Raw genomic sequence first — 24,667 nt, 5'->3', positions numbered from 1 at the left:
TCTTTTAGAAAAATATTGAAAGGAAATTTTTGATATTATGTCAGTAGTTTTGCATATTGATTTACAACCTCATCCTATTATTGCAATTTTTGGATTAACAATAACAGACTGTAGTCATTTATCCCCTTCAGCTTGTTGTTTGATTGCATTTGTTTCTTTAAGTAGCCAGAAAATCCATTTTATTTATACCATATAACTATATAACAATTACAGCATGGAAACAGGCCATCTCGGCCCTTCTAGTCCATGCCGAACTCTTACTCTCACCTAGCCCCACCGACCTGCACTCAGACCATAACCCTCCATTCCTTTCCAGTCCATATATCTATCCAATTTAACTTTAAATGACAACATCGAACCTGCCTCAACCACTTCTGCAGGAAGCTCGTTCCACACAGCTACCACTCTCTGAGTAAATAAGTTTCTCCTCATGTTACCCCTAAACTTTTGCCCTTTAACTCTCAACTCATGTCCTCTTGTTTGAATCTCCCCCACTCTCAATGGGAAAAGCCTATCCACGTCAACTCCATCAATCCCCCTCATAATTTTAAACACCTCTATCAAGTCCCCCCTCAACTTTCTATGCTCCAAAGAATAAAGACCTGACTTGTTCAACATTTCTCTGTAACTTACGAGATGAACCCCAGGCAGCATTTTAGTAAATCTCCTCTGTACTCTCTCAATTTTGTGACATCTTTCCTATAATTCGGTGAACAGAACTGCACACCATACTCCAGACTTGGCCTTATCAATGCCTTATACAATTCCAACATTACATCCCAACTCCTATACTCAATGCTCTGATTTATAAAAGCCAGCATACCAAAAGCTTTCTTCATCACCCTATCCACATGAGATTCCACCTCCAGGAAACTATGCACCATTATACCTAGATCCCTCTGTTCTACAGCATTCTTCAATGTCCTGCCATTTACCATATATGTCCTATTTTGATTAGTCCTACCAAAATACAGCATCTCACATTTTTCAGCATTAAACTCCATCTGCCATCTTTCAGCCCACTCTTCTAACTGGCCTAAATCTTTCTGCAAGCTTTGAAAACCTACTTCATTATCCACAACACCACCTATCTTAATATCATCTGCATACTTATTAATCAAATTTACCACCCCATCATCCAGATCATTAATATATATGACAAACAACATTGGACCCAGTACAGATCCCTGAGGCACACCGCTACACACCATCCTCCAATCTGACACACAGTTATCCACCACTACTCTCTGGCATCTCCCATCTAGCCATTGTTGAATCCATTTTACTACTTCGATATTAATGCCTAATGGTTGAACCTTCCTAACCAACCTTCCGTGTGGAACCTTGTCAAAGGCCTTACTGAAGTCCATATAGACAACCTCCACTGCTTTACCCTTGGCAACTTTCTTAGTAACCTCATCAAAAAATTCAATAAGGTTTGTCAAACATAATTTTCCACACACAAATCCATGTTGACTGTTCCTAATCAGACCCTGTCTATCCAGATAATTATACTTACTATCTCTAAGAATACTTTCCATCAATTTACCCACCATTGACTTCAAACTCTCAGGCTGATAATTGCTAGGTTTACTCTTAGAACCCTTTTTATACAATGAAAGCACTTGAGCAATACACCAATCATCCGGCACCATCCTCGTTTCTAATGACATTTGAAATATTTCTGTCAGATCCCTGCTATTTCCACACTAACCTCCCTCAAGGTCCTAGGGAATATCTTGTCCGGACCCAGAGACTTATCCACTTTTACATTCCTTAAACGCGCCAGTACTTCCTCTTCTTTAATCGTCATACTTTCCATAACAACCCTTGTTTCCTTTACTTTACACAATTCAATATCCTTCTCCTTAGTGAATACCGAAGAAAAGAAATTGTTCAAAATCTCCCCCATCTCTTTTGGCTCCGCATGTAACCGTCCACTCTGATTCTCCAAGGGACCAATTTTATCCCTCACTATCCTTTTGCTATTGACATAACTGTAGAAACCCTTTGGATTTATTTTCACCTTACTTGCCAAAGCAGCCTCTTATCTCCTTTTAGCTTTTCTACTTTCGTTCTTAAGATTCTTTTTACATTTTTTATATTCCTCAAGCACCTCTAACTACAAGCTGCCTATATTTATTGAAGATCCCTGTCTCTTTCCGAACCAAGTTTCCAATATCCCTTGAAAACCATGGCTCTCTCAAACTTTTAACTTTTCCTTTCAACCTAACAGGAACATAAAGATCGTGTACGCTCAAAATTTCACATTTAAATGACCTTCCTTTCTCTATTACATCCTTCTCATAAAACAAATTGTCCCAATCCACTCCTCCTAAATCCTTTTGCATCTCCTCAAAGTTAGCCTTTCTCCAATCAAAAATCTCAACACTAGGTCCAGTCCTATCCTTCTCCATAATTATATTGAAACTAATGGTATTGTGATCACTGGACCCGAAGTGCTCCCCACCACATACCTTTCCATTTAAATGGAAAGATTCCAATCCCACTACAACATTTCAATGGTTTTCCCAAACTATAACATGTTTAAATTTGGAAAAAATTGGGAGTGGTATTATTGATCCTTCGGCTAAATTTGAAGAAACTTAGAGGCCATTTATTCAACATTTTCATATGATGTAAGTTGACCCTTTCCGAATCCTTTTTAATAACTTTTTGTTTGTATATAGAGGAGCGGAGTTAATGACAAATAATGATTTTAACTGATGAAATATGGCAGTCCTGACTTTGTTTTGTTTTGTCTTGTTTTTTTAGTGTAAGGTGTAAACTTTTTTTCATTCTTTTTCATGTTCAGTTAGTAAGAGATTGGGAGGTTTAAATTAAATATGTTACTCCGAGTCTGTGCCTGTATACATTTAGCTGTTATTAATGTAATCCTGATCTCTTTGTATCATGATCATTGTTATGTTTATCAATTTGAAGCTCATTAAAAGATTGAAAAAGAAAGGAAGGACACAGTTGTACTGTATAGAGTAATGCTGCAGGAAAGATGTGTTGGCATTAAAAAGAATGAAGAAGAGATACATCAACACACACAAAATTCTGGAGGAACTCAGCATGCCAGGCAGCATCTGTGAGGAAAAATGTACAGTTGACATTTTGGGACTACCGAAGAGTTTTGGCCTGAAATATTGACTGTCCTTTTTGCCATAGATGCTGCCTGGCCTGCTGAGTTCCTCCAACATTTTGAGTGTGTTGCTCAGATTTCCAGCATCTGCAGATTTTTCTTATAAGAGATCCAGCACGCTGCTTTCTGTAGTACCATTCTGTATGCAAAACTTGCATAGACTTTGTCTATTCTCAATGGAACATAGGACGCTGAAGTTATAAAAGGTGATGAACTGCCAAGGGGCTCAGGTGTTTTAGGACATTTTTTTCCAAGTGCAAGAGAACCGGAGACTCAAGGACAGTGAAGAGAAATATAAAAAGAAATCTGAATGTTAACAGATCTGACTGTTGTCTTTATCTCAAATGAGCTGCCAAATGAAGTGGCAGAGGCAGATACAATTCAACACTTTAAAGTCATTTGTGCTAGGATTAAATAGGAAAGGTGTAGAGGGAAATAGGATACAATGTGGGCAAATGGCATCGCAGTTGGAATGGATAAGCTATGCTGAAGGGGTCAACTTCGGTCTCATATGAAGCTGAATCTCAAGATTGTTTCTAAAAATGCAAACGAGGAAATCTGCAGATGCTGGAAATTCAAGCAACACACACAAAATGCTGTGGAGCTCAGCAGGCCAGGCAGCATCTATAGGAAGAGGTACAGTCGACGTTTTGGGCTGAGACTCTTTGTCCTGTGTGTGTTGCTTAAGATTGTTTCTGTTGTTTTCACTTGATTATTTCATATTCACTCGAAGCACTGATACTGGTTACCATACAGTACACTGTGGAAAAGTACTTGCTAAACAGAAGGAAGTTGTGTGATCCTTGTAACATTCAAACAATCTGCTTATTTTATTGAGCAGTACTGTGTTGAGTAGGCCCTTCCGGCACTTTGAGCCAATCACCCCATAACTATGATTAACCCTAACTTAATCTCAGGACAATTTACAATGAACAAGTAATCTACCCAGTCCATCTTTGAACTATGGGAGGAAACCCAAAGGCCCAGAGAAAACCAACGTGTTCCACGAGGAGAATGTACAGAGTCTCCTTATGGAACAGTGCCGAAAATGAAGTCCAAGGTCCAGAATGCAAAAATTTGTTCCTATCTTTTATCTTGTCATCTTGTCTGTTAGGTAGACACTACAATTACAAGGCACTATGAGAAAGTGTCAGATTAATGGGCAATGTAAAGTTACACCTGTCCGAAAGCTTGATAACAACCAAGTTAGTCACACATCAAAATTACTGGTGAACGCAGCAGGCCAGGCAGCATCTCTAGGAAGAGGTACAGTCGACGTTTCAGGCCGAGACCCTTCATCAGGACTAACTGAAGGAAAAGTTAGTAAGAGATTTGAAAGTGGGAGGGACAGGGGGAGATCCAAAATGATAGGAGAAGACAGGAGGGGGAGGGATGGAGCCAAGAGCTGGACGGGTGATTGGCAAAAGGAATATGAGTGGATCATGGGACAGGAGGTCCGGGGAGAAAGGCAAGTGGGGGGGGGAAACCAGAGGATGGGAAGGTGGTATAGTCAGAGGGACAGAGGGAGAAAAAGGAGAGTGAGAAAAAGGAGAGTAAGAGAAAGAATGTGTGTATAAAAATAAATAACGGAAGTGGTACGAGGGGGAGGTGGGGCATTAGTGGAAGTTAGAGAATTCAATGTTCATGCCATCAGGTTGGAGGCTACCCAGATGGAATATAAGGTGTTGTTCTTCCAACCTGAGTGTGGCTTCATCTTTACAGTAGAGGAGGCCGTGGATAGACATGTCAGAATGGGAATGGAATGTGGAATTAAAATGTGTGTCCACTGGGAGATCCTGCTTTCTCTGGCGGACAGAGCGTGGGTGTTCAGCAAAGCGGTCTCCCAGTCTGCATTGGGTCTCGCCAATATATAGAAGGCCACATCGGGAGCACTGGACGCAGTATATCACCCCAGCGGACTCACAGGTGAAGTGTCACCTCACCTGGAAGGACTGTCTGGGGCCCTGAATGGTGGTAAGGGAAGAAGTGTAAGGGCATGTATAGCACTTGTTCCACTTACAAGGATAAGTGCCAGGAGGGAGATCAGTGGGGAGGGATGGGGGGGACGAATGGACAAGGGAGTTGCGTAGGGAGCGATCCCTGCAGAAAGCAGAGAGAAGGGGGGGGGGAGGGAAAGATGTGCTTAGTGGTGGGATCCCGTTGGAGGTGGGGGAAGTTACGGAGAATAATATGTTGGACCTGGAGGCTGGTGGGGTGGTAGGTGAGGACAAGGGGAACCCTATTCCTAGTGGATCCCTATTCCTAACCAAGTTAGTCAATTCCTTTGTGTGACACTTATACTTATGTACTGTATTTTCAAGGACTATTGGTGAGAGTACATAGGTGAAGTATCTGTCTTGCAAAACCTCAGTGCAAATAATAATTGTGTTAACTGGGGCCTCTCAAAGAAATGAGACAGGAACTGCCTGACTAAAGACAATGCAGTGAGCTGTCAGGAGGTCATCGGAAGTTCATTAGTGAGAACAACAGATGGCTAGGGTAACTATATTTAGCTTATGTAATACCTGACCTCAGCATTTGAGCAAACAGAGAGGGAAGTACGCTTTAAAAATGGAGAAATGGCTACAGGGTACTGCTAGCAAATGTGAAGGAGACAGACAGACAACTAGAGAGGCAAGACAGACCACCACCTACATAGCACTGTTAAGTCCTTTTTTTATTTTAATTGTGTATTCTTGTAAAAATAATGTGTAGTTAATTTTGAACTTTTTCTTGTAAATGCTGCATATTCAATGCTATGTTTATGACGCTGCAAGTTTTTTATAGCACCTCCTTACATGTACTTATGCACATTCAAAGTTAAATTTATTATTAGAGTACATGCATGTTACCACATACAACCCTGACATTCCATTTTTGTGGGCATACTTAGCAAATCTATAAAACAGTAACTGTAAACAAACTGCAAATGCAGATACTGTTTAAATAGTAGATGATAATAAACTTGAATTTGACTTGACATTGGGAAACAGCGGGGGAAACCTAGAAGCAGGAATTGTCAGAGCTGAATCTCTGGTAGACTACTGTAATGAAAGAAAATCTCTGACAGAATTATGAATTCAAAGTAACTTTCCAACAGTCCTCCTATATCTCTTGACACCAACATTCTTTAAGCTCTGTCATCATTGTCAAAGTAACTGTAGTCACTGATAATAAAATAACTGGGTCCAGACCACACATACTCTCAGGACTCAAGCAGTCCATTTATTTTGCATGCGCCCAAGGAAAACAGCATGGGCCGCTGTCACCCACTTGTTATGAAGTATGAATCGAAAACTGCTATTTCAGTAACGAATTGGCATATCAGTTATGAATATTGATTAATAACCATACATGTTTGAATTCCTTACTCCCAAGATAAAACGCTATTCACAGTAGAGATGTTGGATTCAATTGAAACTTCAGGCAAACAGCAATGTTATTTAAAGTTTAGTAAGGACAATAGAGCCTTTGTTGAGTATATTTCACAATCTTTTGTTATCTCATTGGACTTTGGCACTCACTATTGAGTAAAGGGACACTTTTTTAGGTTGACGTTTCTGGAAGTCTCACTACAGAGGCCTCATTCATTTGTCTTGAGTACACATTGCCACAGTTACCCAAGCCTATCTCATCTTATAGCAAGCAGATGTGATTCCAGCAATCCCACTTCAATGAGCTTGCTTGATTACGACTTCCTCATGATGTCCTTGCCTTACTGCAGCTTCCACATAACCATATATATTATCTATTTAATGACTTCCCTCCAGAGCTCTGAGGTAAGGAGGTTCAACATTCAATTTGAACTGTTATTGCGTGAATGAAATCACTGGAGAGAGAGTTACTGGTAGATACAAAGCAGATTATGTATTCAACAAAATAAGGTTCAGCAGGCATCAAACGGGTGGAGACACGTTTGGTTGAAAGGTCTGCTGCCAACGTGGGGCTCGGTTATTTATTTGCTGCACACACAAAGGACAATATATTTACAAAGTATAGACAATGCTTTCTTTTGAAGCTACATACAAACTTCACACCTCTCGATTACATCCATCCCACCACAGCCAGCAGCATCAGGACTGTTATTCAGGAATGCATTGTTCCAAACTGAATCCACAATACATTTATTTGGTATTTTATGTGCGTAAAATGAAGGACAATCCATATTTACAATATATAGAATATGCTGTCTTTGAAACTGCATGCAAACCTCACACCTTCTCACCAGCAGCATCTGGACTGGTATTCTGGTATTCACAGTTTTTAGAAAATGCATTGTAACAAATGGATTGGGATTCTGATATTCACAGCTTTTAGGAAATGCATTGTCAAGGAACAGAAGACTGGTGGCTGAAGCCATTTACTAAGTGTTAATGACCTAAACACAAAAATTACTTTAACAGTCCTCCTGAAGAATTAGGGCAGGTTGAACATATTTTCACAGATAAAACTGGAACCTTGACGGAGAATTGCATGTAGTTTATCGAGTGCTGTATTGATGGCCACGTGCACGTGTCTCAGTCTCTGTCCAATGGCCAGAGCTTCTACAGCGATGCAGCAATTGATTTTATTGATGCACCTGTTGCTTTAGTGGATCAGGTAAGAAACTGACCCAAGGACAACGCTGAGCTATTGAATTGCAATTTCTCTGCAATATCATTGAACTGCAGAAAACCAAAAGCAAAATGTTGCTTTTGATTCTTTATCTTCAGTATTGTGTGCAGTTTTGTTCCCCTAATCTGAGGAAAGACATTCTTGCCATAGAGGGAGTACAAAGAAGGTTCACCAGATTGATTCCTGGGATGTCAGGACTTTCATATGAAGAAAGATTGGATCGACTAGGCTTATACTTGCTGGAATTTAGAAGATTGAGGGGGGATCTTATTGAAACGTATAAAATTCTAAAGGGATTGGACAGGCTAGATGTGGGAAGATTGTTCCTGATGTTGGGGAAGTCCAGAACGAGGAGTCACAGTTTAAGGATAAAGGGGAAGCCTTTTAGACTGAGATGAGGAAAAACTTCTGCACACAGAGAGTGGTGAATCTGTGGAATTCTCTGCCACAAGAAACAGTTGAGGCCAGTTCATTAGCTATATTTAAGATGGAGTTAGATATGACCCTTGTGGCTAAAGGGATCAGGGGTTATGGAGAGAATGCAGGTACAGGGTTCTGAGTTGGATGATCAGCCATGATCATACTGAATGGCGGTGCAGGCTCGAAGGGCCAAATGGCCTACTCCTGAACCTATTTTCTATGTTTCCTCTTGACCCTCCTGGACAAAAATAAATTTGTACCAGGAAAGGCCAGCCTAGGAGGATCTACTCAAATAGGGCAGAAAAAATGCTCTGCCTTGAAAATTCCCCCAATGTTTTGGTGTGCCTCAATATCTACTCTAGCATTCCCTAATCGTTACCTACAAAATGTTAAGCAGAGAGGCTGTTCCAGAAATTTGTCGGCACTTTCCCTGCAGGCTGATTCCAGCTTAATCACATTCCTTTGTCTTCACACCTTCATTCTCTGGTCACTGAAACTCTCCTTCCAGGAGCACCCACAGGCCCTCTCATCAATGCATGGGAAGGGGTTGGGGTGGCCTCTATGTAAGTGTTTGCAAGGATCTGTGCCCGGTGGCACCCCCTTCTGAACTGTCCAGTTGATCACTGGCCCAACTGCTGAAAGGGCCCAGCTCCTCAGACTGGGGGTGACTGCTTTCGGATGCCATGTGCCATATGCCACCAAAGTTGTGGAACTTTCTGCCTCTGCTTTAACTTAAATATCCCTCCCCATCTATTTTCTAATATTTTTCTATTCTATGCCATTAAACTAATCATCTACTTTCAGTAACTAGCCTTCTTTACAGAATGCCACCATCATCACACTTTAGCAGGCTATTCATGGTTTTCCATCATGCTCTTGGCGTTTTCTGCCTTTGTGTTTCCTCCGGGTATGTTTTCTTCAGCTGTGGTCAGGTCTGGCATAGCCGGCTGGTGTTCCTCTCTTAGGCTTTCTGCAATTACATGTTTATTGGGTACACTTGATCCCCCGCTCTGTCTGTAGGAGCAACAGGAGGGTGAGTCGTATGCTTTAACCTGAGTCCAGTGTTTCCACTGGCTGCCTCACCGAGTCTGCACACAGGCACACGTATCATTGGTTAAGTGTACTGTCTGTGGTCCTATCCACCTGGGGGAAAACCCCGGCCTTTCTGGCAGCACCTTCACATTGACTTGGTCGCTGGGCTGTGGAAGGACTGTCTCCTTTCCCTCTGGCTCCCTGATCAGCGATTCGCTGCTATTGTTTCACTCAGTCCTTCAACATTTTTAAGTTGGTTACAAAGGTCTTTCACATATTGTGTCATTCTATCCCTGTAAGCCCCAGGCTCCCCGCAACCCACAATTACCCCATAGGGGAGTTGCATTGCTCGCCCCATCAATAATTCGTAGGAGCTGAGACCCAATGTGCGGTTCGGGGTTGCACGCATCAGGATTCCTAGTAATACATCAACCCATGTCTTTCCTGTCTTAGTTATAGCTTTGACTAACACATTCTTGATTGTTCGGTTCATCCTTTCTACCATTCCTGAACTCTTGGGGGTGGTAGGGTACATGGAACCGTTGTCAAATCCCTAGCAGTCAGCACATTTCCTTCATGACTTTCCCCGTGAAATGTGGTCTCTGATCTGAATCCACCTGGACTGGGGTTCCTCACCTTGGGAGGATTTCCTGAGCTAGGATCCATGCAGCAGTCCTTTGTTGGGAAAGCCTTTATCCACCAGCTGAAGTGATCCATTATTACAAGACAGTAGCTTTTCCCCCTGCTCTTTGGCAGAGACCCTGTGAAGTCTATCTGGATGTTTTCCCAGTGTCCCCGCAGCCGAGGCTGGTTTGCCAGCTGTAGCTTTCTGCCCTTACCAGGGTTATGCTGGGCACAAATGATACAACGGCGGCAGAATTTCTCAACATCCCCACCCATCCCTGGCCACCCCCAGTCCTGCTGGAGGGTTGTGATCATGCTCTGCCTTCCCTGATGCATCGTCCCATGGTATAATTTCAATAGTATCTGCCTAATACATAGTGGGGCCACCGCGACTCCTTCCTCTCCGTGTGTCCCGCACTCGTCTGGTCCCTCCTTTGCCCGTTTTCTCCTCCATTTTTCCTTCTCTTCTGCTTCCAGCTCTTCATATAATTTTACTAAATTGGCTTCTCTCGTTCCTTCCTGCACGCTTCCAATTTCAATTGCCTCTTGTTCCTCTGCTGCCTTCTTCGCAACAACATCTGCCCACTCATTTCCCTTCTGTTTCATGCTCTCACCTTTCTGGTGTTTTTGTTCCTTTGCTGTACCCTGAACAGCGGTCAGTGCATCAGTGTTTATAGGGCACCGCTTCTGGGGTATATACAGACCCTCCTCTATTTTAACTGGGTTTATCTTTACTCGACCACAATCTTGCTTGAGTCTAGCCCACATTGCTGGGAACTGCTGACAAAGTAACCCATAGACACCATCCTGGCTCCAGTCTCTGGTGATTGGGGCAGCTGCGACTACACTAGCCAGGTTGTGTATTCTGTTGGTTGTATGCGTTTGCTGCCTCTGAACTGTCCATATTATTTCTCGTTTTCCCGAATCTATAACAGCTCCTGCTTCCCTTAGGATGTCTAGTCCAAGGATAGTGCTCTGGATATTTGGGCATACTCAGAAATACACTGGAAACTGCACTGCCCCGATTTCTAGTATTTGTGACTCGCTTCTCTGTTTTCCATCTTACTTCCCTAGTATAAATGGCCTGTCCGGTTGTTGGCAAGGGTAAGTCTGTTATTGATACCGATGCCCCTGTGTCCACTAAAATATTGCATTGCTGTCCCCCTAACGTTGCTGTTGTGTATATCCCTGGGTCACCAGCGCTGGTAGTGGGGCCCGCCGCCTCATCTTTTTCTGACCTAGGAGTTGTCTTTACTTGCTCTATGATCTGATTGATAGTCAGAGTGGGGTGAGAGATTGTGTGTCTGCTGTGAAGTTCACCTGTTTTTCTTTCCTCTGTTTTGTGCACTGCCTCCAACCAGGTCCCAATAGGCCGCACCTGTAGCATATCAACTTCTTTACCCTCCCACGTCTATTCCAGCAATTTCTTGCTTCGTGCCTTGGCTGTCGGTAAGCAAAACAAACCCACTGGGACATCACAGCAGCTGCATCCACTATAGCCACTTTACGATCTCTCTTGCACTTTCTTCGGTTTATCTCACTGGCCCAGAAAACTATTGCAGAGTAGGTCGACCCCACCATTATGACTAAATCTAAAACTTCCTGATGGGCTGAACTCAGGCCTTCCTTCAGCATTTTCAGGAAGACTGGGTCGTCCCTCCTTGGATTATCCAACTCTGAATACTCCTCATATGCTCAATACTTATGTTCTGCATGATCCATAGCCGCCTCATCAGCGTTTTGAATCACTGCCGTTATCATTCACCAGTTACTCTCACCTCCCCCCAGTCACTGCCTCACTTCCATATTTAAGAAAAGCATTATTTTTCTTTATTGTTAGCATTCCCATAGTTGTCCTGGTACCATCCCACACCCCTTGGGCCATCCTGTCCCACATATTCCTTGGGCACTTCTCTTTTAACAACACGTGTACATCTTTAGGGTGCATCTGGTGAATTTCAACCATTTCCTCAAGCTTACGCCAGAATTCTGAATTCCCACATGTGACTTTACGTGAGGGCAAATTAGACAAAATGCTCTGTTTCTCCCCAGGGGTGAAGGGCTTATGAATGGTCGTAATCAAGGTCAAGGGCTGGCTCAGATCATCGGGGTTCTCAAAAGACGGGTACCAGTTAAACAACACATACTTCAAACCGCAGAGTATGTGTTCAGCAGTTCAGAGATTACTATCTTGGAGGTCCTGTTTTTCAATAATTTACCTAAAATAAAGTCTCTCTTTAGGACCTCCTCACCTTTCCTACCCATGCAATTAGTGCGAATATGTACTAAGACCTCTGGCTGCTCCCCCCCACCCCCACCCAATTCTTTCAGAATGCCAGGACCCGAGCTGAGACATCCCTGTCCCTGACAGTTTGGAGGCAATATGCCATCTAGGTGTCTCTGTCGCTCCCACAGAATCTCATCTCTGTTCCTCTGACTATGGAATCTCCTATCACCACTCTTCACTCTTTACCAGTGCCCATGGTAAATGCTACAGATGCAATTACTGCACTTTCCCCCTTGTAGGTCATCCTTCTGAAATTTATCCAAAGTGATATACTTAATATTGAGGGAAACAGCACAGAGGTACTCCACACTGGCTGCCCATTCCCCTTCCTCCTCCTGATAGTCACGCAATTACGTGCCTCCTTCAAGCTAGAGGTGACTACCTCTCATTAGGTCCCATTTATCACTTCATCAGTCTCCCGTATGAGCCAAAGTTCACCAAGCTGCACCTCTGGTTCCTTAACACTTTCTGTGAGGAGTTGTGGCTTGGTGCGCCTGGTGCACATGTGTTTATCTGGCAGGCTGGAGGTTTTCCAGAATTCGCACATCTCATCCACAGAACAAAACACTTCCCTCGAGTCATTCTCATTGCACTAGCTGTGCCCTAGCAGTGATGGAATGAAAAAATAGAGGCCTAAGACTGACCTCGCCTAAGCTTGCTAAGTCAAATCCACTCCAACGCTGGCTCACTCACACAGTACTTCGTATGCGCCTGTCTTATTTTTATTCATCCTTTCTAATTAATCTACTTCACCGATTGGGTGTAGTCCTACTCAATCCTATGTAGTTACGAAACAGGGAATTTTCCAGATCCCAGCAAACTTTATCCTGTGATCTATTCTCTCCCGTTCTACTTGACCTAGGTCTTCTCAACACTATTCCTTCCAAATTACCTCACTGCTTGTCTGTCACCCAGATCCTTTCTCCTTTCTAACCTGTTCCCATCTAACATCTTTCCTTTATCTTGCGCCACTGATCAACTTCTTTATCAGAATTCATAATTTGCAGCTTGCTGTTGTTTGCACATCACTTTCCAGCCTGTCACTACCTCATACTTTCCTACCCCACCTACCTCTACCTGCCCATCACCCAGATCCACCTAACTCTTTCCAGATCTTGTTTCACCCTCCCCTTTCTTCTTCATAATGGCCGTTTCTCCTCAAAACCCTCAGAACCACTGTAAAGTACAGATCTTAAAGTTGGAGTTGACAAAGACAAGCACAGAGTGCACGTTGGTGTCTGACACTGCCTGCCTGTATTTGAGCAGTCTTCCCCTCCCTTTGGCTAGCTGCTGTCAGAGGAAAGCACAGGAACCTTGGGATCCACGATGCAAGGATTGGTCAGCAAGGCTCGTGGAATCATCTTGGGGGACTTTGAGGTTCATGTTGCATGTATTTCTGGATCCTGGTTACACTCTTTTGCTGTTTTTGGGTAGTTTGATCATGGCATTCAGAGCAGATGGGGGCACCTCAGTGAAGACGGGCTCTGTGCCCTGCAGTCAGCTGGCAACACAGAACTGGACTTATCCTAATAAGTTGAATACTCCTAGTTTGATGTTGAGAATTCCAGGTGTTGCTCGATCACTTTTTGCAATTTGAATAAACAGTTCTTTTATTCGTTCATTGGATGTATCATGTTTTCTTTGAACAAATTCCATGGTGTTTCTTTGTTTTGTGGCTGCTGTGGGAGGATGAATCTCAGAGCTGTATTCTGTATACATACTTAGATAATAAATATACTTTGATTCTTTGAAATTGTCAAAAGTATCCTCCCTTGAGAGTTTCTGTCTGTTCCACTACCTTCCTATAGTAAAAACAAGAGAAAATCTGCAGATGTTGGAAAAGCTTCTGTTTTTTCACTAATCTACTTCCCAGCTCTTTACTTCATCCCTCCCCCTTCAGGTGTTATCTATCACCATGTGTTTCTGTCTCCTCTCCCCCACTTTTTAAACCTTTTTCTCTCCAGTCCTGCTGAAGGCTTTCTGGCTGAAACATCATCTTTTTTCTATACACACATCAAAGTTGCTGGTGAACGCAGCAGGCCAGGCAGCATCTCTAGGAAGAGGTACAGTCGAAGTTTCGGGCCAAGGCCCTTCGTCGGAACTAACAGAAACAAGAGCTAGTAAGAGATTTGAAAGTGGGAGGCGGAGGGGGAGATCCAAAATGATAGGAGATGACAGGAGGGGGAGGGGTGGAGCCAAGAGCTGGACAGGTGATTGGCAAAAGGGATATGAGAGGATCATGGGACAGGAGGCCCAGGGAGAAGGAAAAGGGGGAGGGGGGAGGAAAAACCCAGAGAATGGGCAAGGGGTAGAGTGAGACAGACACCTCCCTCCCCTTTCTAGATCTTTCTGTCTCTATCTCTGGAGACAGCTTATCTACTGATGTGTACTATAAGCATACGGACTCTCACAGCTACCTGGACTTTCCCTCTTTCCACCCTGTCTCTTGCAAAAATGCCATCACCTTCTTGCAATTCCTCCATCTCCGCCGCATCTGCTCTCCAGATGAGGCTTTTCATTCCAGGACGAAGGAGATGTCTCCTTTTTTTTTAAAGAAAGGGGCTTCCCTTCCTCCATCATCAACTCTGCTCTCAAACGCATCTCTCCTATTTCACGCACATCTGCTCTCACTCCATCCTCCTGCTACCCCACTAGGAATAAGGTTCCCCTTGTCCTAACCTGCCATCCCACCAGCCTCCGGGTCCAACATATAATTCTCCGTGACTTCCGCCACCTCCAACAGGATCCCACCACCAAGCACATCTATCCCTCCCCTACTTTTCTGCTTTCTGCAGTGATCACTCCCTGTGCGATTCCCTTGTCCATTCGTTCCCCCCATCCCTTCTCACCAATCTCCCTCCCGGCATTTATCCTTAAGTAGAACAAGTGCTACACAGGCCCTTACACTTCCTCCCTCATCACCATTCAGGGCCCCAGACAGTCCTTCCAGGTGAGGTGACACTTCACCTGTGAGTCTGCCGGGCTGATATACTGCGTCTGGTGCTCCCGGCGCGGCCTTCTATATACTGGCGAGACGTGATGCAGGCTGGGAGACCGTTTCGCTGAACACGTATGGTTTATGTGCCAGAGAAGGCAGGATGTCTCAGTGGCCACACATTTTAATTCCACGTCCCATTCCCATTCTGATATATCTATCCATGGCCTCCTCTACTGTAAAGAAGAAGCCACACTCAGGTTGGAGGAACAACACCTTATATTCCGACTGTGTAGCCTCCAACTTGATGGCATGAACATTGACTTCTCTAACTTCAGTTAATGCCCCTCCTCCCCTTCACACCACTCCCCTTATTTATGTCATTTCTCTATTTATTTATTTATTTATTTATTTAATATTTAAAATATATTTTTAATTTCCCCCCCTCACTTTTTTTCTACCTCTGTCCCTCTCACTATAATTCCTTGCCTGCTCTCCACCCTCCGGGCTCATCTCCCCCCTTTTCTTTCTCCCCAGGCTTCCTGTCCATGATCCTCTCTCTTCTCCAGCCTGATATCCCTTTTGCCCATCAACTTTCCAGCTGTTAGATCCACCCCTCCCCTCCTGTCTTCTCCTATCATTTCGGATCTCCCCTCCCTCTCCCACTTTCAAATCTCTGACTATCTCTTCTTTCATTTAGTCCTGACGAAGGGTCCCAGCCCAAAATGTCATTTGTACTTCTCCCTATAGATGCTGACTGGACTGCTGCGTTTACCAGCATTTTGTGTGTGGTGTTAGGAGAAACAACATTATAGTTCAGTTAGTCTGACGTCAGTGGATGGGAATGTGTTGAATTTGATTGTTAAGGATGTGGTTTTGGGGTACTTGGTGGACTGAAGTCAATACAGTTCCCTTAAGGGTACTTGGATTTTTCAGCAGGCCTTTGACAAGGTGCCACACATGAGGCTGTTTAACAAATCCATGGTATTATAGGAAAGATGCTAGCAGAGAAAGAGCATTGCCTGCTTGGCAGCAGGCAAAAAGTGGGAGTAATGGAAAGCAGTTTATCTTGGCTGCCAGTGTCTAGTCTGTTTTGAGACTGCTTTCTATATGATACCTCAATGGTTTGGATGATAGAATTGATGGTTTTGAGACCCGATTTGCTGATGATATAAACACTGGTGGAGATGCTGGTTGTTTGGGGGAAGAATAGAGGATACAGACAGATTTAGACAGATTAGGAAAATGAGCAAAGAAATGGCAAATACAATACAGTTTTGGGAATTAGGAGAAGAAATAAAAGCATTGACTATTTTCTAAATGGAGCAAAAATTAAAAAAAAGGATTTTGGGTCCTCATGTAGGGATTACCAAAGGATAATTTCCAGGTTGAGTCGTTAGTGAGGATGGCAAATGTGATGTTAGCATTTATTTTGAGAAGATAAAAGTAAGAATGTAATATTGAAGCTTTATAACACCCTCTGAGGCCTCAGGTGGAGCATTGTGAGCAGGTTTGGACCTTTTATTTAAGAAAGCATGGGCTGATATTGGAGCGGGTGCAAAGGAAGATCAGCTAAATTCTTCTGGAACTGATGAATCTGTGGAATTCATTGCCATAAGCGTTTGTGCAGACCAAGTTATTGGGCATATTTATGGCAGAGGTTGATAAGCTTTGGTTTAGTCAGAGTATGGGTGGGTATAATGAGAAAACAGGAGATTGGGACTGGGAGGGAAATGGGTCAGCTATGATGAAATGGTGGAGAAGAACCAATGGGACAAATGGTCTTATTCTGCTCCTATGTCTTATGGTATTTTATGAACTTCCAATCTTGTAGCTTGACCTTAGCCCCATGCTGGCAGTGCAGGAGGCCAAGGATAAATGCATCCCAGTGGGAATGCAAGGAGAAATGAAATGGCTTGTGAATGGGAGCTTGAGATGGCCACTGTGGACGGAGCACAGATGGTCAGTGAGGTAGTTGCCCAGTCTGTGCCTGGTGTCGCCAATATACAGCAGATTACATCGGAGGAGGTTCTCTGCCTCATCAGGAAGGCCAGTTTAGGTCAGTGGATGACGGTAAAGGAGGTGTTGTAGGGACAAGAGTTGTATTTCTTACTGCTGTAAGGAAAATACTGCTGGAATATGGAAGAATGGGTGGGGAAGGGTGAATGAGGTTGGTGGCCATGCAGAAGGTGATCCCTGTGAAAAGCACAGGGATGTGAGAAGGCGGAAATTTGACAGGTGGTGTGGTTGTGTAGCAATGGATGGATATGATGAAGAATGATATGCTAGATGCATGGGCTGATGTGATGAAAGATGAGGATCAAAGGAAATCTGCTTGCCTGTGAGGAAGTGGTGCAGGACAAGAAGTGTGGGAAAATGGAGGAGATGTCACCGAGGAGTCATTAATGTCAGACCGTTGGAAGCCACACTTCTGGAACGGAAAACCATCTCTTCGAGCAGATGTGTTAGGGATAGAGAAACCAAGAAAGCCATGGTATCACTACACCAGACAGGGTGGGAGAAGGTGTAGTCTAGCTAGATGATGGATTTGATGTGTTTATAGTACGTTTGTAAATGTTAGGTGGTATTTTGTCTTCTGAGATGATCTGGATAGAGGGGAAATGTATCAGAAATGCTCTATGTGAATTTGAGTACTGAGTGGGTTAGTAGAAAAATTGACAAAACAGCTCCACACAGATATAGTACCAATGCAGTTATCGATGTACTGGAGAAAGAGAGAGGGAGTAGAGCCAGCAATAAGCACTGTACCAAGTTGCTATTAAAAAGGGATGCATAGCTGGGTCTCATGTGGGTGCCCATGGCTTCAGGTATTTTTTGTATAAAATGAGAAGAATAAAAAAAAAGTTTGTCTTGATTTAAAAACATGTTCTGCTAGGTGGAGGAGAGTGTTGGTGGCAGATAACACTCTCCCCATTAATGAGGGTGTTAGCTCAACGGTATTACAACCTGGTGTTCTGGAGTTCAATTCTAGTATGTGCTATAAGAAGTCTGTACATCCTCGCTTTGGAATGTATGGGTTTTCCTGAGTGTTCTTGTTTCCTCCCAGAGTCTAAAGATATATTGGGTAAGTTAATTGGTTATTGTAAGTCATCCTGTGATTAGTTTAGGGTTAATTATGTTTGTCAGGTGTTGTTGGGACAGCATGGCCGGAAGGGCCTGCCCCGTGCTGTATTGCTAAATAAAATGAAATACTGTAATTGATTGAATCAATATTGTAGAATAAAGATGATAGGTCTCACTTTGCCTACTTAGGCATAATCTGATGTAACTTAATCAGAGCAGATTGGCATGGAAATCCGTGCTGACTATTTCACGTATCCTACAATAACTCATTTTCTCTCCATATTCCCAGATTTTATCACTCAGTTCCACACTATGGACAGGTTACCATGGGCAATTAACCAACCCAGCTGAGTTTGGGATGTGTGTGGAATATCTTATTCTCTGAATATATTATTTTAAGCTATTTCCAGTCATCACTCACCAACATATTTCTATTATTTTGTTCCCTCTAGTGTCTCACTCACTGATCTATTACTACACTCTGAATCATGGAAATGCTGATCTACCTGAGTATAGTGTCGTCGGTGCCCTGGATGGTTGTGAGATCCAGTATTATGACAGAACTATGGAAATGACAGTCCCAAGACAAAAATGGATGGCGGCTGCATTTGACAAGTCTTACTGGGCAAAAGATACAATGACTGAACATAGTATCCATGGAATCATAAAGGGGCAAGCTATAGAATGGCTGCAGCAGCATAACGAAAGTACAGGTTAGTCTATCCAGTTGACTGAATGTGGAGGGGGTTCTAGGTCAATGTGAATGAACATGTGAATAAAAAACACAGATGCTGGAAATCTGAAATGGCATGAAATAATTGCAGAGTTGGATGCCCAAGCTATGGTGCACTAAGTATTTTGAAGGTCAGACATAACAAAACTTGGGTAATTGATTTACCAGTTTCTCCCACTGTAAGTTGTGAAATTCATTCTGCCACAGCTGACATTGACTGACAGTGGTGTTGTATAACTGATTATTTCTCATAATGTTGCTTTTTATCATGTGATATTTAGTTATGTATTCAGCAAATCTTTACTGAAGTAGTATTTAACTGGACAGATTGAGAAAGATTCATATCTGCGGCAAATTATTATTGGTTGGTCGCAACTTCTATCAACATTCAGATCTAGTAGTATAAATTTTATTTAACAATAAGATAATCATTGAATTATTATCAGGTTCATTGAGTAATTGAGAGAACAATATCAATCATTATTAAATATACCATTTTTATATGCTTTATTCACGGTGGACATTTAATCTACAGCAGACTTATGTTTGATAGTTTTTACAGCTATTAGTTTATAGCTCCAGTTACATAAGCTCAATGCTGCCCTCTAGTGCTACCTATGTGGAGTCTGCATTTTCTTCATGTGACCACGTTGCTGCCTTGTTTTCCTACAAGTCCCCAAAAGCGTGCAGGTCAGTAGGTTATAAATATGTGATTCTATAGATGCTGGAAATCTACAGCAGCACTCTCAAAATGCTGGAGGAACTCAGCAGGCCAAGAAGCTTTTATGGAAATGAATAAACAGTTGACCTTTTGGGCTGAGGCCCGTCATCAGGACTAGAGAGGGAAGATGCCAGAATAAGAAGGTGGGAGGCGGGCAAGGAGTTCAAGCTTAGAGGGTTGTAGATGAAGACAGGTGGGTTGGAGAGTGGAAGTGAAGTGCAGTAAGAAGCTGGGAGATGATAGATGGAAAAGGTACAGGGCTGGAGAAGAAGGAATCTGAAAAGACAGAAAAGTGGACCATGGGGGGAAAAGACCATAAGATGTCAAAATTGAAAGCATATTTATTATCAAAAAATGTATAAATTAAATAACCTTGACATTTGTCTGTTTACAGGCAGTCACAGATCAGGAAACCAGAAAGAACGCAATTTTGGAAAAGGACCAATAGCTAATGTGCAGATAGAGAAAGAAAACACACAAATGCAAACAATAAAGCAATCAACAGCATTCAAAATTAAATTTAGCCCATAGGTGTGATGCCTGGAGTAGGCTCATAGCCTCAGTCTCAAATCATCACTCAGTGGGGCAAATTGTCACAATGCTCACAGACATGAAGCTCAGAGCAGGGTACAGCCTCAGCGCTGAGGACAGCAAAGCAAACGTCACAGAGTAAATGTATAAAAACACATGGCTTTAAGTGAAATTCTGAATCCAGCTGTCTTTGGTAGCCTCCAGTGAGGTTTCATCACTCTTTGCCTTCTGATCAATTGTTGATGCTGGTAGCACACTCACTTGAGCACCTGTGTCACATTAAACCATTGCCCTGAAAGGGTGTCTGTAATGAACAGTAGATGACACTGGCAGCTGGAACGCACAGTGTTCACAGACCTCTGAAGTCTCGGTGCACTGGCACTGTTGAAGCTGCAAGGCAGTTGGCACATACTCGAGTTCATACCAAAGCAAGCATGGCAAAAGCATAGACCCAGAGTTTTCTGCTTCACAGCCAGGGGTGTGCGTGTGCTGGAGGCCCTGCTGACCAGGCTTATTGAGGCAGGGAAAAGGAGAGGAATTATGCAACTTTGCCTGGATGTGTTTGGACTATCAGGCATTTTAGCAAGCTTCCTATAGTCCTCCGTGCATGCATTAGTGGGGGCCATGTGAACTTGATCAAACATTGGCTGCATAAAGGGTTCTTTAAAAATTAAACAAGGATGGTGATTTCCCAGAAGAGACTGCATGTAGTCCATTAGTTCTGAAGGCTGAGCATCTCCCAGGCATCTGTTTGGTATGTTCGAGTTCAATAAGCCCAAAGTTTGTAAAAGCTGAGCTTTCAGGCTGGTATTCAAGTAAGCACACTACTCTCAGACGTGGAACTACTGAGTGATGCTACTATGTAGCAATATTTGGTGTCGCATGCAGAGATCGGGCTTCAGCGTGCACAAACTAAGCAGCAGCATTTCGTTCCCAAACTCCAGCAACTTCAAAGAAATGCATTAGCTGATGTGTGTTCAATTACTCTGGAATAGTCCGACAGCATCGGGGTCAACACTTCACCTGTGAGTCGGCTGGGGTGATATACTGCGTCCGGTGCTCCCGATGTGGCCTTTTATATATTGGCGAGACCCGACGCAGACTGGGAGACCGCTTTGCTGAACACCTACGCTCTGTCCGCCAGAGAAAGCAGGATCTCCCAGTGGCCACACATTTTAATTCCACATCCCATTCCCATTCTGACATGTCTATCCACGGCCTCCTCTACTGTAAAGATGAAGCCACACTCAGGTTGGAGGAACAACACCTTATATTCCATCTGGGTAGCCTCCAACCTGATGGCGTGAACATCGACTTCTCTAACTTCCGCTAAGGCCCCACCTCCCCCTCGTACCCCATCTGTTATTTATTTTTATACACACATTCTTTCTCTCACTCTCCTTTTTCTCCCCCTGTCCCTCTGTATATACCCCTTGCCCATCCTCTGGGTCTCCCCCCCCCCCCTTGTCTTTCTTCCCGGACCTCCTGTCCCATGATCCTCTCGTATCCCTTTTGCCTATCACCTGTCCAGCATTTGGCTCCATCCCTCCCCCTCCTGTCTTCTCCTATCATTTTGGATCTCCCCGTCCCCCTCCAACTTTCAAATCCCTTACTCACTCCTCCTTCAGTTAGTCCTGACGAAGGGTTTCGGCCTGAAACGTCGACTGCACCTCTTCCGAGAGATGCTGCCTGGCCTGCTGCGTTCACCAGCAACTTTTATGTGTGTTGGGGGTCAACAGTGTAGGTTTTCAGAAATAAAACAGCAGATTTGAAGGAAGCTGTAACAACTCATTATTGTCTTCCAAACACAGAACATACTGCGCAGTAAAACACTTCATGTAATTGGGTTATCATGTCAGACAATCCTTCTAAATTGAACGCCAACTCAATGTTGGTGGTTGTGAATCATGCAGGTTTCACTGATTAAATTACCCTACAGTGCCACCTTAAACTGCAAGTATATATAGGGAATATGAGGTGTTGCTCCTACAACCTGAGAGTGGCCTCATCATGGCAGAAATGAAAGTCATGGACTGATATATGGGAATGGATATAGAAATGAAAATAGTTATGGACCAGGAAATCACACATTTTGCATATGGAACAGAGGTGCTTCAGAAAGCAGTCCCCATCTATTTGGAGTCTCACCAGTGTAGAGCAGGACTCATTGGGAGCATCTGATACAATAGATAACCCCAAAAGTTACACAGGTGAAGTGCTGCCTCTCCTGGAAGGACTGTTTGGTGCCTGGAATGGAGGTGAGAGAGGATGTGAATAGGCATGTTTAACACTTCTGCCCTTGCAGGGATTAGTGCCAGCAAAGAGATTAATGTGGAGGCATGAGGGAGGTGGCAAAGCATTTTAATTCTTATTTCATTCCCATTCCATTATGGCAATCTTTGGCCACCTCGTCTGTGACAATGAGGCCATTCTCAGTTTGGAGGAGCAGCACATCATATTCTGGCTGGGCAGCTTCAAACATGATGCCATGAGCATTGATTTCTTTAAGTTCCAGTAATTTCTTTCACCCTCCCTTCCCTCCTCTTCAATTCCACACACTGGCCTGTTATCTGTTCTCCATACCTATCTACCATCTCCCCCGGTTCCCTTCTTCCTTCCCTTTCACTCATGGTCCACTCTCCTCTCCTATTAAGTTCCGTCTTCTCCAGTCCTTTGCCTTTTCCACCCATCACCTTTCCAGCTTCATACTTCAACCCCCTCCCCAATCCACTTGGCTTCACGTGTCCCCATCCAGCTTGTTCTCTTTCCCAACCATAAATCTTATTCTGGCATCTTCCCCTTTCCTTTCCAGTCTGAATGAAGGATCTTGGCCGGCTATGTTGACTGTTGATCCATTATCATAGATGCTGCCTAACCATCTGCATTCCTCCAGCATTTTCCATATGTTGCTCCAGGTCAGTAAATTTCCTCTAGTGTAGTTTGGTAGGTTAAAAGGCACATTATTGGAGGAATGGAATTACTCAATCAGATAGCTTGGATCTGGTGATTTGAATGGCCTCATTCTACATCATATAAAACAAGGACTGTTATCCTTGAGGAATTCTCTTTTTGTTTAGTTTGGGCAGCAGTGTAAAATTAAATTCGTTACCCAATCATTTTGTTAAAACTGTGCTAACTTCATGTGTATGAAAGTCAGGTAATTTATGCTTTAGAGAGCCAATACAACGAAAGGTTATGATACATGTTGGTACCAACGACATAGGCAGGAATAGGGATGAGGTCCTGAAGTATGAGTTTCGGGAACCAGGCAGAAGGCTGAAGAAAAGGACCTCAAGGGTGGCTTTCTCAGGATTGCTGCCAGTGCTATGTGATGGTGATGGTTATATTTGGAGGAGATGGCAGTTGAATGCGTGGCTGAGGAGTAGGTGCAGGGAGCAGGGTTTTAGATTTTTTGGATCATTGGGATCTCTTCTGGGGAAGGTGGAACCTGTACAGATTGGATGGGTTGCACCTGAACTCAAGGGGGAGCAATATCCTTGTAGGTAAGTTTGCTAGCATAGGTCGGGAGGGTTTAAACTAATTTGCAAGGGGGATGGGACCTGGAGCGATAGAGCAGTGAAAGAAGTGCATGGGGTAAAGCCAGATCTAACCTATAGAGAGGCTTTGAGGAAAGAGAAGCAGAATAAATGGTGTAAAGGTAGTAAGGTAGAAGGGCTGAAGTGTGTGTATCTCAATGCAAGAAGCATCAGGAACAAAGGTGATGAACTGAGAGCTTGGATACATACATGGAATTATGATGTAATGGTCATTACAGAGATTTGGCTGGCACCAGGGCAGGAATGGATTCTCAATATTCCTGGATTTCAGTGCTTTAAAATGGATAGAGAGGGGGGAGAAAGGGGAGGTGGGTGGCATTACTGGTCAGGAATATGATTACAGCTACAGAAATGATGGGTAATGTAGCAGGATCCTCTTTTGAGTCAGTATGGGTAGAAGTCAGGAACAGGAAGGGATCAGTTACTCTATTGGGGGTATTCTATAGGCCCCCTGGTAGCAGCAGAGATACAGAGGAGCAGATTGGGAGGTAGATTTTGGAACTGTGCAAAAATAACAGGGTTGTTATCATGGGTGACTTAAACTTCCCTAATATTGATTGGCACCTGATTAGTTCCAAGGGTTTAGATGGGGCAGAGTTTGTTAAATGTGTCCAGGACAGATTCCTCTCACAGTATGTGGACAAGCCAATGAGGGGAAATGCCATACTAGATCTAGTACTAGGTAATGAACCGGGTCAGGTCACAGATCTGTCAGTGGGTGAGCATGGGGGACAGTGACTACTGTTCTCTGGCCTTTAGCATTATCATGGAAAAGCACAGAATCAGAGAGGACAGGAAAATTTTTGATTGGGGAAGGGCAAATTATGAGGCAGGTGTGAATTGGGATGATGTTTTTGCAGGGAAATGTACTATGGTTATGTGGTTGATGTTTAGAGATCTCTTGCAGGATGTTAGGGATAAATTTGTCCCAATGAGGAAGGTAAAGAATAGTAGGGTGAAGGAATCATGGGTGACAAGTGA

At 43.5% G+C, this 24,667-nt stretch overlaps 1 protein-coding gene across 4 annotated transcripts in view; it reads left to right on the top strand.

Moving 5' to 3' along the window:
• LOC140197375 (major histocompatibility complex class I-related gene protein-like) overlaps positions 1-24,667 on the top strand; it is a 181,769-nt gene that overhangs the window by 11,865 nt on the left and 145,237 nt on the right. For all 4 annotated transcript variants that reach the window (XM_072257330.1, XM_072257331.1, XM_072257328.1 and 1 more), the window contains one exon: positions 18,597-18,857. In XM_072257330.1, the coding sequence (XP_072113431.1) occupies positions 18,597-18,857 (261 nt within the window). The remainder of the gene's footprint in view (positions 1-18,596; positions 18,858-24,667) is intronic.

Source organism: Mobula birostris, chromosome 5, assembly GCF_030028105.1.
Source record: "Mobula birostris isolate sMobBir1 chromosome 5, sMobBir1.hap1, whole genome shotgun sequence".
NCBI classification, from domain to species: Eukaryota; Metazoa; Chordata; class Chondrichthyes; order Myliobatiformes; family Myliobatidae; genus Mobula; species Mobula birostris.
The sequence above is the reverse complement of the archived record's forward strand: the minus strand, read 5'-3'. Positions and strand labels throughout refer to the sequence as shown.